Source organism: Mixophyes fleayi, chromosome 7, assembly GCF_038048845.1.
Source record: "Mixophyes fleayi isolate aMixFle1 chromosome 7, aMixFle1.hap1, whole genome shotgun sequence".
NCBI lineage: Eukaryota > Metazoa > Chordata > Amphibia > Anura > Limnodynastidae > Mixophyes > Mixophyes fleayi.
Genome location: NC_134408.1, coordinates 131,138,728 through 131,153,272, shown reverse-complemented (window position 1 = coordinate 131,153,272; position 14,545 = coordinate 131,138,728). Strand labels below are relative to the sequence as shown.

At 39.3% G+C, this 14,545-nt stretch overlaps 1 protein-coding gene across 5 annotated transcripts in view; it reads right to left on the bottom strand.

Moving 5' to 3' along the window:
* The window catches only part of KCNH7 (potassium voltage-gated channel subfamily H member 7), a 334,323-nt gene that overhangs the window by 115,960 nt on the left and 203,818 nt on the right, over nucleotides 1–14,545 (bottom strand). For all 5 annotated transcript variants that reach the window (XM_075180750.1, XM_075180751.1, XM_075180754.1 and 2 more), the window contains exon 4: nucleotides 5,341–5,769. In XM_075180750.1, coding sequence (XP_075036851.1) covers nucleotides 5,341–5,769 — 429 coding nt within the window. The remainder of the gene's footprint in view (nucleotides 1–5,340; nucleotides 5,770–14,545) is intronic.

The following is a 14,545-nucleotide window of genomic DNA, read 5'->3' as shown; positions in this document are numbered from 1 at the left end:
TCTCTTGTTAGAGGTTGGATCATTCTGCAGACAAACACAGCATACAGGTGAATCAAACCCATTTCATGTGGGGGGGACCTTTATCAGCTCCTAAACTTGACAATGACCTTCTCACTAAATGAACCTGGCTCAAATAAGTAATTTACATAAATAGCGTGTTTTATATCAATTAATTATTAGAGGCCAGGATAATTCTGTCATAAAGTCATTGCCAACCAAGTTTAGGGGTAAACAAATATCTCCTGGATGAAATCGGCCAGGATGAAGTTTCTATATTAGTAAATACTTTATTTTCACCATAAGGCAACATGAAAATGAGAATCAATGATTTGAAAATAATTTTAAAATTAATGATTTCACTATAATATTGGCAATATGAATAACGCGCAAACCTAAATATAAGGCTGGGTATTTCGTTATTTACAATCGTCTCTTTTTTCTTGACTGATTTTTCTTTTTTATCATTGAAAAATACTTAACTTGGAAGGTTTATTTTCTAAAATATAGACTCTATAGAGCTGGACTGAGAGACCGAAGGGATGGGTTTAAACAACTAATGGATATCAGGAACACAAGAAGGAAGATAGCGATTTGCAGGAAATAAAAATTGTTTTGCAATATTGAACATATATTCTTCATTGGCAACAAATTATGAACCCATCTAATGACAACCAACCAGCAAACCTCACAAATGGTACAAATTCAAAGGCATTTATATTTCTTGCAGATGTTAATGTTGCAGTCATTTTAAAAGCTATTCTAGGCATTTAAAATACATTTTGTGTAGTTTCCTATATATATAGAATAATATATGCAATATTGTACATATATCAATGCATATTTATAAAACAAAATAGAGGCATTGTGTCTCATTGTGTCTAGCATTTCATTAAAGGGTACATTTCTTGCAAATAGTGTAAATAGACAGAGCCAAGGGACACTCTTTTGACCCCAAGAGAGTGTACCTTAAATTGGGTAATCTTTATCCAAGTTTAGAAAATAATTACAGAGAAAACTATATCACAGGGGTTCTTAATTGATGAGTTGGGACTCAAAACATCGGCCCCCCGGCTATTTAAGCTGAGTCCACACAATATCCCCTTTGCCAACTGATTGTGTCCCCAGTTTTTATCCAATTTGTTTCAACAATATATTTGTATATATTTGAATAAGGAAATATGAAAGAGCATCACAAAGTTGAATGAGATACAGTTTGGTTCACATCCAACAGGTCCGCTTTAAGAGATTAACAAGACCATGGCATAGATCACATTAATGGGGCCTGAAGTCTCTTAGTCTATGGTTTAAGCTTGCGGTAAGTTCCTATTTAGGCCTTGGCCCAACAATACTGCTAGGTAAGATTATTGCATTAAGATTGAGGTGGGATTTTGTTTTTGTTCTTTCTAAAAAAAACAACAACCCCAGTAAATCTTTGGATCAACTTATCTATATAAAACAACGGACAGCAAGGGGCTGAGATATCAGCTATTATTATTTCCTCTGACCTGTATAGCTTTAAGCGGTTCATAAACGTTCATAAAAGCCTACCAGTCTTCCGCCTATCCATTTCACCATGTAGTATACCGCACCCTCTTTCATCCTCCATCTCTGCCCTCTTGCTTCTTGTCCTCAGATCCCCTTACATTGGCTCACCCCCATGTGTCAATCATTTGTCTGCCCCTTTCCCTTTAGATTGTAAGCTCTAGTGAGCAGGGCCCTCTTCTGTCCTGTTCTCATTACCTATAACTTTTGCTCACCAGCTACACTGCACACCTCCTCCTTGGTCTCTCTGCCCCTTGACTCCAATCCTCCATGGTCTCTGCACCTCTTTCACTGGCTCTAAACCTGTTAGTTGTTCTCATGCTAATGGGCACAGAAAATACCTCTTGCACACCATTACCCATCCAGACTATTAGTAGATGTGTTGAGTTGTAGTGTTACTTGTTTACTGTATTGTACTCAAGTACTGGCATGGGGCAGCACGGTGGCTAAGTGGTTAGCACTTCTGCCTCACAGCACTGGGGTCATGAGTTCGATTCCCGACCATGGCCTTATCTGTGTGGAGTTTGTATGTTCTCCCTGTGTTTGCGTGGGTTTCCTCCGGGTGCTCCGGTTTCCTTCCACACTCCAAAAACATCCTGGAAGGTTAATTGGCTGCTATAAAAATTGACCCTAGTCTCTCCCTGTCTGTCTCCCTCTCTGTCTGTCTGTGTGTAAGTGTGTGTCTATATTAGGGAATTAAGACTGTAAGCTCCAATGGGGCAGGGACTGATGTGAATGAGTACAGCGCAGGGGAATTAGTGGCGCTATATAAATAAATGATGATGATGATGTACTGTCTTGTTGTTTGCCCTCTCTACTGCCCTGCGGACCTCAAGTGGCACCCTATAAATAAAGGATAATATTATAATAATAATAATAATAATTACTTTTTATTAAAGCAGCTTTGCAAACCAAAAAGGTCAGAAATCCCTGTGATAAAGGGTAGCTTGAGAAAAACATTTTGGGTTCACTGTGGCTACAACTACAGTGAACTAGGAAGTAGCAATATATACATGTTACCCCTGTACCATATAAACATTATCAAGCCTCTGTATTGCTGTCTATTACAGCATTAGCAGAAAATGTAGATGAATAGATGTGCACAAGTTTCATTTTGTACAGTGAACTAGGAATTAGCAATATATACGTTACCCCTGTACCATATAAACATTTATATGCCTCTGTACTGCTGTCTATTCAAGTATTAGCAGACAATCCAGATGAATAGACGTGCACAAGTTTCATTTTCTTACGGTCACTTTCTCATTACTACTATCCTCTATGGGAAAATACTGCAGAGCTCTGCAAGACATTTGGGAAAACATATCTCTTGGAGTCCTGCCCTAAACGGCCTCCAAAGCTAAGATACGATCAATACAAATATCTGTTTCAAAAAGGCAGTGTCTCATGATGCACGATATAACTAAATAATGAGCCTGAGAGCTATGGAGTACATCTATTTGTGTTCCATTTCCATGTCGCTACTAAAAATTTAATATAAGGGTTTATGTGGCACACATATCCCATTTGTGCAATTTTACACATATCCCGACCATCCGTCAAATCCTGCTTTGCATGTGTGTAGACCTGAGGATTCCGCACTGAAATATTTACTGGTAAACACTGTTCACCTGTCACAGTGCTGGGCTACTGCTGTCATTTGCATTGCTAGCTGACAGTCAGGCATATAATATTAACACTGGCATCTAATCATCCATCAGATCATCCATGTACTTAACTCAGGAATTTGTGAGAAACATGGGGAATCCCAGATTAATAGGAACGCTTTTCAGAGGACTAGTATAAATATAGCAAACAAAAGAGTAAAAAAAAGCAAGATATAAAAAAAAATCTCTTAAAGGGAAATCCATACCATTGAAATAAATAATTTCCTCCAATTGATAATAAGAAGATTTGCAATGGATTGTTATTAACTTTTCTGCTGCCTTCTAATTAAAAATAAGCATAGCATTCATTCTAGCCTATGTACTTGTGTTTTGGAGATTTCATATGGCATGTATCAATTCAGATGGAAAAGATAGTAGTCCTTATGCACAACAAAAGAATTTGGCAAGCAGCCCAACTACTATTAGTTTTTTTTACTTTGTTGCACTGGCATTTAACTAAGTGCCAGTGGGTAATGGGGCTAAGGTGGCAGAGAAAATAATCATCAACACTGAAAATTACACCATTCATATGGGATGTGCAAATATACGCATTCTAAATGACGAACTTTAAAGATTTGTGAAAGTCAAGATCAGCGGTATCTCTATGGTGCATGTTTGATCAGCACAGTCATCAAAACTCGAATTTTGCTATGTATACGCCGAACGTAGAAACGCACATTTACTTGTCACAAATGGACTTGTGTCAAACTCTAAATAAGGCCCAAATTTTTCAGATGATCTTGTTACTAATTGAGGAAAACAAATTGAAGGGGCTCGGAAGTGTTTATCATTGAGTTACAGGAAATAACATTAAAATGAACAAATTATTTTATTAGAAAATAATATTGATGCCCATCCAACATGACCAGTTTTGAGTACTGTCAAACTGCAGCATCATGGAAAAAAAAACAAACAGTCCTCCTACTATGGCTGTGGTTGTGAAAAAGGTATGGAAAATGACCCATATGGAATATATCACTAGTATTTTGAGGAATTCCTCCTCCCCTTTCACAAAGTTTGTACTTTCTTTTTAACCAGCCCTGCCCAGCTATAAACTTTAAGCTCCACCCCTGGCTGCCTGAACTATTCTGATCCGTACCTTTCGTTCTCTCTGATTGGCTTCCAGACCTACGTATCCCACCTTCCCCCTTTCCCTCCATCATATCAAATAAAATAATGACATCAATTGCCCTTTATTCCTGGTTAACCACACTTAGGGGCATATTGAATTAAGACGGCAGAAAGTGGTTATGCGCGGCTGCACACACTTCCCGTTACCGCAACATCGCGGGTTTCCCTTTACACTCCATAGGGGTGCGAAGGGAAATCCACAATGTTGCGGCACCGTATTGGCACTATATGTGCGCAGCCGTGCGTAACCGCTATATCCTGTCTTAATTGAAAATGCTTCTTAGCTTTAACATTATTTATGCACAAGTGGTTTTCATCTGGTTTACTCTACAATACCAACAGGTGGCTGTACGTTAAACTACCCTGTTTTACATTTTCTTTCTGATCTTATATCAGCATGTTTTACTATAATTTGTCTCTCTGTACTGACGCCTTCAATAAAATGTTCTTTAAAAAAAGGTCCAGTGCGTTCACACAGAGAACATAACAGGTTAGTCTGTGATTTGAATGGTGATATATTCAATCCATCTTGGCTAGCAAGGCATAGCTTGGGCTGTGTGAACATGCTTAAAGATTATTTATGGCACTCTTGTCATTTTATATTAGGTCCCTTTCTAGGGACTCTGATGCCATGTCTGACCAGCTATCCTATATTAACCTGTGTCTTGGGCTAGGTGATCATGCTGTTCTGATGTAATGATTTCATACGGTGGAGAATAACACATTAAATTGCTACTGAGACTTCAAAATCAGCCTCTTCTCTACAAATGTACTGTAATATGCTATGACTACGCGCCACAATGGAGGCTCCTGGGAACAACCACAAGAGTGTATGACAACAATATCACCACCTGCAATATGGGATATACAACCAAACCTACAAAACACATGTCATTGAAGTCTAAGCCTATCCATAAACACATTTTGAATGATGACTATCCAAACTATCGAATACATTTTCATACATCAATTTTGTTTATTAGAAATTATGCGCTCATACCTTCACTTGCATGGCGGTCTCTAAAAACACTTTTGGGGTGAATGCTAAATCCTTCTATATCATGTACTGATGATGCTCTTCTCATGCTACAAATGCTTTCTTTTGACCGTGCATGAGATAAGTGAGATCCATCATGTAACATGTCTGGAAAAAGCTGGTCAAACTGTCGTTTGGGTGAAGAATGGTCCAGAGGTCCAGTTATATTAACCAAAGGTGAACACTTGTTTGAGTCGATCAGTGCTTTAGTATCATCTGCTTCGGATGGGCTGCAACTTTCCTTTGTAGGAGATTTAAAGTGCTTCATAGCCATAGAGTCATCGCTGTGCTTGGATGAGTCCACTATGACAGCATCGGGATCTTCTTGTGGTAACGACTGTTTTCTGTAGTTCAAGAGTCTCAGTGACGGTAACCGGAATCCAAATAATTTGCCTGAAAAAAGAAAAGTGAAATATGACAGATGTTATCCTTGTGGCAAGCAGCAGAAAATTAAATTTAACAGGAGTCTTGAGTGTGACCATTTTGATCACCCCGACAAACTCACTATAATTTAATATACACGACTGATCACTTAGTAATATTCTTGAGTTTTAATTACTGTAATGCACTGCAATACCATCTCCCAAATTTCATTAGAATATAAAGCAAACCCCTCATCTTTGTTTAGGCCATATATCCTACACTAAGAGGTTGATTTATTTAGCCAAGAGGTTCTGTAGAAGTTTTGAGCGTTTATATGCACAAAACATGAGCGAAGATCATTTTCCAAAACATCACGGCTGAATGAATCACCCCCTGAGTCTGAGTAGGAAGGCATGTGGCCCCTTACTGTTCTCAGGACCGGTACAAAAACTCCAGTGGAACGCCCCTCATCCCCACCCCCCCAATACCCACTTCAGAGACATTAATTTGCACTCTGCCTCAATGCTGCCCCCCAGAGCCCAATGGCCCAGGCAGCTGCCCGATGGTGGCACCGGGCCTGACTGTTCTGGTCTACTACTCAAAATGCCTCTATTATAATCTGTCACTGATGGCACATCTGAAAGCGGACCTGTTATCAGTTCATCTACCGTACTGGCTGTTGGAATGTTGGGATATTCCCCTAGAGTCAGGACTGTCCAACCTAGATCAGAATAGTTGGGAGGTCTGCATTACCAGTGGTACTTTATATACCAACATGTATTTTGTTATTTATCTTGACTAGATGGACCCAACAAAACTTAAGTTTTATTCAAGATATAGTTATATGGTACAGAAACAAAGGTATGTATTCTAGATTTGAAAGACTAATTGCTCTTCTGACATAACTGCAAAGGTCATACCTTCACAGAAACCCAGGAATATTCCTTTTCATCTGTGGAAATTTTTAAAATTTGTAACTCTTAGGGGAGAATTCAATTGAACAATGCAGGCTGCGCTCAATTATCGTTACTACGGTAATTTTAACACAGATTTTTGCTGGCAGCTCACAGAGCTGCGAGGAAAAATCAGCGATGAGATTAACGTAGGAACGGTAATAATGTGCACGGCCTGCGGTGTTCTTTAGAATTGAAGCCCCCCTTATACTCTCATTCTGGAAGTTTATATGAAAAACATGTTTTCCAATACTGCCTCAATGGATTTTTTTTAAATATTTGTTTTCATGACATATTAAACTTGAGAAATACAAATTCAGCTACTTCTTCCATCAACAGAATGTGAGGATTATTAGCTGCCTGGGCAAGTCACGGGGAGGAGTACACTAGGGATTCTAGGGGCCACTTCTTCCATAACTGATATGCGGCTCCATACTGTCATTACAGATGCTTTTTAAACCAAAGACAACCCCTTTATATTTTGCTGGTATTCATTTGTTCAATATTTGACCCAAAAACATTAAATTGTATTTTTTCACAGATGTTTCATTTCAGCGATGAATTTGTCACACTAAGCGCAGGCAACTGGAGCTCCACACCCTACGACATGTTCCGCTACTTCTGGAGTATACGGGGATACCACGTCTGTGCTTTGTATGAGGATGTTAATAATCCTCACAATTGTTATCAGGTGTACATTGTCATCATCATCATCATCATCACCCTCATCACCATCAGTAACAACAATGCTACATGTACAATGAATATGGAACTGTCGGTGAAATAGCCAGTTATTGTATTTTTCTCCCAGAGGAGATTATGATGTCTTTTTACTTGTTGGTTCAGGGCAGACGTTCTGAGTATTGTTTCGTAGTGAATCCTGTTTTCACACACTACGAACTTGACCAGCAGAAAGCTGACAACTTTTTACATGTCAATCAAACACAGCTGAGTGGTCCAATGAGCAGTGTTAATGACAACCTTAAAAGCCGAAATTCATCATTTTATCCAGCTTGCAGGAATTTAGAGGCATTTCATCTCCAATTGATATAGATGCTGCGGTACATCTTTAAAGTATGTCCTCATTCTTCCGCAGGTCATGATACTCTATGAAGAGTTCTTTAATAAGTGGAACACTTGTGTAATAGTTGTCTACATGCAGCTGGTAACTATGTTTTGGCAGTGGGGAGATAACATCCTATACTACATTTCCAGGTAATATCCAGGGGTTTGAGGTGGTTACAGCAGAAATAAAACCCTTAAAGATCTGGACTGAAAGCCCAAATCCACAGTATTAAAACTTTGGGCCTGATTCATTAGTGATCTTATCTGCCGTTTTTTGCTTATCTTAAGCAAATCCACTCTGTGCATGCTCAGGAAAGGGAGATAAGAAGCAAAATCCACTGCGTAAGTGAAGAATTTCTTAAGTTAAGATGAAAATCCATCTTAACTTCACTCTTATTTCCCTGTTTTTTCTTAAAAATAAGCATTTTAACTTTTGCACAAGATAAGATCACTAATGAATCAGGCCCTTTATGTTTAAGTCAGAGGTGGAACATGTCAGGCTCCATAGCAAAATTTGGGGAAGGGACCTGGGTCTGAGCTGGGGTCTTCCTGAGATGCCGGAGTCTCAGGAGGGTGGACTGGCATTGCCTGGTACCCCTCACCATAGTGGCCGCTTCCTTGCAGTGGCAGTAATTATGCCATTGCTCTAAGCATACAAACACTAACAACATAAACTGTATATAAATTTGACATTAATCTTTAATCATTTCCAGTATTATTTATTTATAATACAACTATGAAAAGTGTCAATCAAAAGAGGCATTGCCAGGCTGCATAATACTGCTTTATATTCCATACAGAGTTACCTGTCAAAATGCTAATCAGATACAATTAAAACTTTGTTAGTATTTGGATTTGTGCCCAAGCTTAACTATTTCATGGGATATATTATTCCATATTCTACCAACATTATGAGAAACCAGCCACACAATTTCTTTTTTTTTTTTTCAGGAACAACTTGAGATTGCTACCCCTGGTTTTATTTATAGCTCGGAGAGAAACAGCTTTGCCCAACATTCGGATCGCTGTGAAAAGACTCAGAGGGAGACCAGCGTGATTATATATGATAACCTCACATTTTGATTCCCTTTTGCAACCACATCATTTGTTTTTATTTATTTTTTAAATGGAGTAACGTTATTGATGTATAACAACGTTAAAGTACTGACTTTTCTTTTCATATGTGCAATTAAAGGTTAAGATCCACTAATCCAGACATGCACTAGCTAATGCAATTCACAAATATAGAAGCAGAAAATTCATATACACTAGATACATACAAATATTTTATTTATGTGTGTGACCTATGTGGAAGCATTTTCTATTCTCACCAGACTTCTTCTTTGTAGGTCTTCAGTACAAAAAATATATTTAGCTTTATGATTGTAGGAGATATGAAAAAATACAGTTGCTGCAGTACCACTTTAGACACAGTGATGGCGATACTGAGCCAACGTATTCTTTAAATGCTTATTATTGACTATTCAGGGCAAGATGAGTATGCACTGCAATCTCAGTGGTCAGCTCTGTGTCCTTTCGCAGACACATGTGTCTTTCATAGGGATACTTGTGTACATGGGTCCAATGGAAAGACCAAGAATACGTTTTATTTGATTAGTAAAAGAACTTTGCTAAAAATGCGGAGATTTCTAGGGGATTTGAGGCAGGGAGCAAAGGATAAGATGTGGTACTATTGATAGTGCTGTCCCAGCAGACCAGCTGATGCTTGTCATGTGTGCTCTGTGGGTGTGTATTGCTGAAAAAGAATTCTAAAAGTATTCTAAAGAACACTGTGTAGGACACTTCAGGCTGAGCTGAACACAAAGGGGAAATTACCGCCACTGCAGGGGTTGTAGCCAGTTGGCGCCCAAAGGTGAGAGGAGCAAAGCCAGTTCCCTATCCTAAGGCCACCGCTCTGTGGTTAGAAGAGCAGAGTGCGGCCTCTTCTGAACATGCGTCAGTCCGGTATATGCTAGGACAAGCTCATGCTCAGAGGAGGCCCTGCTCTGCTCTTCTGAGACCAGAATGGGGGCCCAGGGGTCTGGAGCAGGTTTGCTAGGCCCTCCCCCAAATGTTGCTATGGTGCCCAGTGATGTCCTTGACAGAACACTATGTAATCTAATGTGGGGACACTACTGAGTCCACTGTATACTGTGACGTTCACTATAAGGACTGCAGTATACTTTGCTGAACCCTAATGAGGCCACTGTTCATATTGTGAGCTGGGCACTAATACAGATATACATTGCCAGTATGATATGCTTGTCATTCCTATGTATGTATTATATTTATGGTATGTCTATATAAAGAGTATAACCTGATAATTTTTTTACATTTTATGTTAGTATTCAAGGGAGTGAACAAAGACAAAATGGCAGAGTTCTTGCGGGAAGTTCAACTATTTAGTGGGAATGGAGCGGTTTACACAGTGGCAGAACTATTATCCGAACCGAAATCTCACATTTCACTGTGCACGAGCTGGTACCAATGCATGCTCACAGAGTACAGCAGGGCCCCACAGGATTAGCATTGTTGAGTTTGGTCTCCAAATTTTAATAAAGGGCACAGCCATTGAGTATTACACGCCTGGGTTTAGATAAAAATGTATTGCACACTGGAGTTTTTTCTTTAAGAAGATTTATATGTACTCCTGCAGTCAAATCAAGTCCACTTGCCTAGATCACACGATATGTTTGCATTTTGTGTATATCTATTAGCCCATGTATTATTGTAATTACTTTGTGCTACTGTAAACTCACATCCAATGTAATGAAGTATTACCATAATCCATCATTTATTATCCATGGCAACAAACTGTAATACTTGGTAGATTAGTCTGAAATTTAGATGCGTTTAATTGATGAGCATTTTAGTAGGACACTAGTAATGTAACAGTCTAATAAATGTTGTTGGATAAAGTGGTAATGTTCACAGTAGTTTCTTAACATTTCTATTCTATAGGTGGTTGAAGAGTAGAATATAAATTATATAATATACCAAAGAGATACTATTACATTAAAATATAAAACTGGAATCCCTGTTACTGTATTTCCATGTATTGTCAGATTTGCTGGTCATCATCATCATCATCATTTATTTAAATAGCGCCACTAATTCCGCAGCACTGTACAGAGAACTCACTCACATCAGTCCCTGCCCCATTGGAGCTTACAGTCTGAATTCCCTGATATACACACACACACACACACACACACACACACACAGTGGTCAGTGGCAATATATACATTGTATAGTCTCTCTTACATGGGACTATGGTTGGATGTGTTATGGAGGCTTCGGACAAGCCAGTCCCGCCACTCATGATCGTTATCCAATTTGTCTACAGACGTAGGTGGTCAAATTGAACAAGATCCGGCTGATCGGCAAATGGGTAGAGAGGCTGGATCGCTTTTGGCGCCACTGGAAGATGTCTGCACCCACACAAGCCAGTAGCAGTCATCTTCTGACCACACCACTTTCCAGCATAACATTGACACAATCAAAGATTTTGAGCCCATATGAGGTGCAATATCGGTCAACTGCCCAATATCGCTGCCGATAGGTTGAGTTACTGGCTTAGAGACTTGCACTGTAGGTAGTGATCACTTTGTAGGAGAATAAAAAATGACAGCAGAGATAACCATCAGGCTTCTCCTGTGCCCACCATGTATTTTGTTGTTATTGCGAGTAACAAAATAACATAATTTCCGGGGACACTTTGTTGCTGGGCCCATGCATCTATGGCTGGTTACCTACTGGCATTACATTTCACACCAGCGACAAAACTTGTCAAATGCAATTGACATGTGGTCATAAAGATTGCTTGCACTTATTGTGGGTCGGGAAAGAAATCCAGTGGAACATGAAGTGTCCACTAAGCTGCACAGCAGCACAAGTGCTCCCAACCATAAGTGCAAAGGCTAGTGGGGAATGTCATTTGATGCCAGTGAGAAATGGCCCTAAGATCAGCATGCGCTTTAAAGGCTGGGTATACAGTCGGGGTCCCAGCCTGGGACAAAAACTTCCAGGGACAAATCTTTAAAAACTTAGGACAGTCTCTGGAAATTAGAGAGATGGGGCCTGATTCATTAAGGATCTTAACTTGAGAAACTTCTTATTTCAGTCTCCTGGACAAAACCATGTTACAATGCAAGGGGTGCAAATTAGTATTCTGTTTTGCAGATAAGTTAGATACTGACTGTTTTTTCATGTAGCACAGAAATACTTGATAGCTTATTTGTACACTGAAATTTAAAGTTGATATTTGTGTGCTACATGAAAAAACAGTCAGTATTTAACTTATGTGCAAAACAGAAAACTAATTTGCACCCCTTGCATTGTAACATGGTTTTGTCCAGGAGACTGAAATAAGAAGTTTCTCAAGTTAAGATCCTTAATGAATCAGGCCCACGGTTGTCAACTAGGTAAAAGTGCTTTGTCAGCTACTGAGCTGCGACGTGCCTTAGCAGTGTAATGAAAACATTATCTCTAGGATCACATTTGTTGCTATATCTCAGCAATTTTCAATGGATTTGAAGATGTATCAAATGACTGTGTTGAGTGCTGAAATACCTCGTAACAAAGCACGCACATTCAAATACTGGAACATAGCAGCAATGCAAGTCAGTCATCTTGCATAAATTGTAACCATGGAAACACTAAAGTTATCTCACTAGAGATATACCTGTGTTATCAAGCAAAGCTACAAAATTACTGGTGAAAGTTTCGGACACGATTCACAAGGTCATCATCTTAATTGCAAATAATAGGTAACTTTTATCTTCTACTATGCCAGTATAAAGTAGAAATGCTCTTTTCTAGATCTATGATAATGTCAGTGGTTAAGTTAACCTATGCATTTTGCTTATTAATGGGCTTAGACACTGTAAATGTTATCTTTTTTCACGCTGAAGTTGTATAATTTGTACCATTCACATATATTAATGCATACTGTGTCAGCTCTTAAAACATTTTGGAATCAAATGTGTTATACAGAGAGTAGAGGTATCAATTTATTCTGCTTTGTGGTTTGGGTATAATAAGGGAGAAGACTTGGTTGAACCAAAAATAATAGGGGAATATGTGTAACAAAAATGATAGAGGGAACTGCATGCGGAAAACTTAAGGCCAAATTCCACCAGCAAAACGTGCAAACTTCCACATACTATGATCATTCCACAGTATAGCACTGAACATTTCACTCATGTCTAATGGTTAGAGTATTGTTGGTTATGTATGACAATACAATTAAAGTGGACCTATCACATACACACATTGGCTGCATTCATGACAATTCCATCTGTCAATTCCCAATAGTGCCATCAACATGGCGCAGTCTAGACACTATTGAACACTTATTAACGTTTTGTACAACTGTAATCAATGTTAGTCACATGGCTTGCATCTCCTTACAATACTGTTTTCAGTAAAGAAAGCATTTGTTCCTTGTACGCTTGTTATTTTTGTAAAATAGAATGCTGTATTGTAAGACAAAGGGGTATATTTACTAAACTGCGGGTTTGAAAAGTGGAGATGTTGTCTATAGCAACCAATCAGATTCTAGCTGTCATTTTGTAGAATGCACTAAATAAATGATAATTAGAATCTGATTGGTTGCTATAGGCAACATCTCTCCTTTTCCAAATCCGCAGTTTAGTAAATCTAGCCCCAAATGTCTTTCATGTTAGGTCAACCTGTATAATATTGTGTCCACTGGATATGACCACCGATGATGAGATCATAAAGGGTAGAAAGTCTAAGTAGCATTCATTAGAGGTCCCTGCAAGGGAACAGGCTCTGCTATGTGATACCCTCATGATGCTGCCCCAAAGAATAACTCAGATGGTGGTATCTGAGTACCAAGGGATAAAGCAAGAGAATAATTCGGGACAGGCAATGGTCATGGCAGGCATAAAATAAGCAAAGTTTAGGATAGGGTTATGCTATGTCATATGCAGGCAGCAATGGTCAAAAAAACAGGCAGCAATAGCTACGAAACTGAGCTAAGTCAATCCTAGGTACATCCAATAGGGTACAGCGAGGAACACGAACCACAGGGAAACTTGTCCAGTCAAGGAGCAAGTGAAATCGGTTACCGTAGTGCAGTGTTGGCTAACCTGTGACACTCCAGGTGTTGTGAAACTACAAGACCCAGCATACCCTTCCAGCAATAAGCTGCTATATATTGGCAAAGCATGCTGGGGCTTGTAGTTTTACAACACCTGGAGTGTCACAGGTTAGCCAACACTGCCCTAGTGATTTCTCACATCATCAAACAAACCTGAATGCATGCATGCACCCGGTCACAATCATGCACACATACATAGCAGCAACTGGCTAGCCTCTGTGTGAAAATCTGTCTTATAAGGGTAGCACGGTGGCTTAGTGGTTAACACATCTGCCTCATAGCACTGAGTTCATGAGTTTGATTCCCGACCATGGCCTTATCTGTGTGGAGTTTGTATGTTCTCCCCATGTTTGCGTGGGTTTCCTCTGGGTGCTCTGGTTTCCTCCCACAATCCAAAAATATACTAGTAGGTTAATTGGCTGCTATTAATTGACCCTAGTGTCTTGCTCTGTCTCTTTGTCTGTCTGTGTATGTTACGAAATTTAGACTGTGAGCTCCAATGGGGCAGGGACTGATGTGAGTTCTCTGTACAGCGTTGCGGAATTAGTAGCGCTATATAAATAGATGATGATGATGATGATAAGCATGCAAGGGGACTGAAGGTAGCAAGTATGTAACAGAATTATGGCTTGGTGGGCCTTTAAAAACTTGATGCTTGATG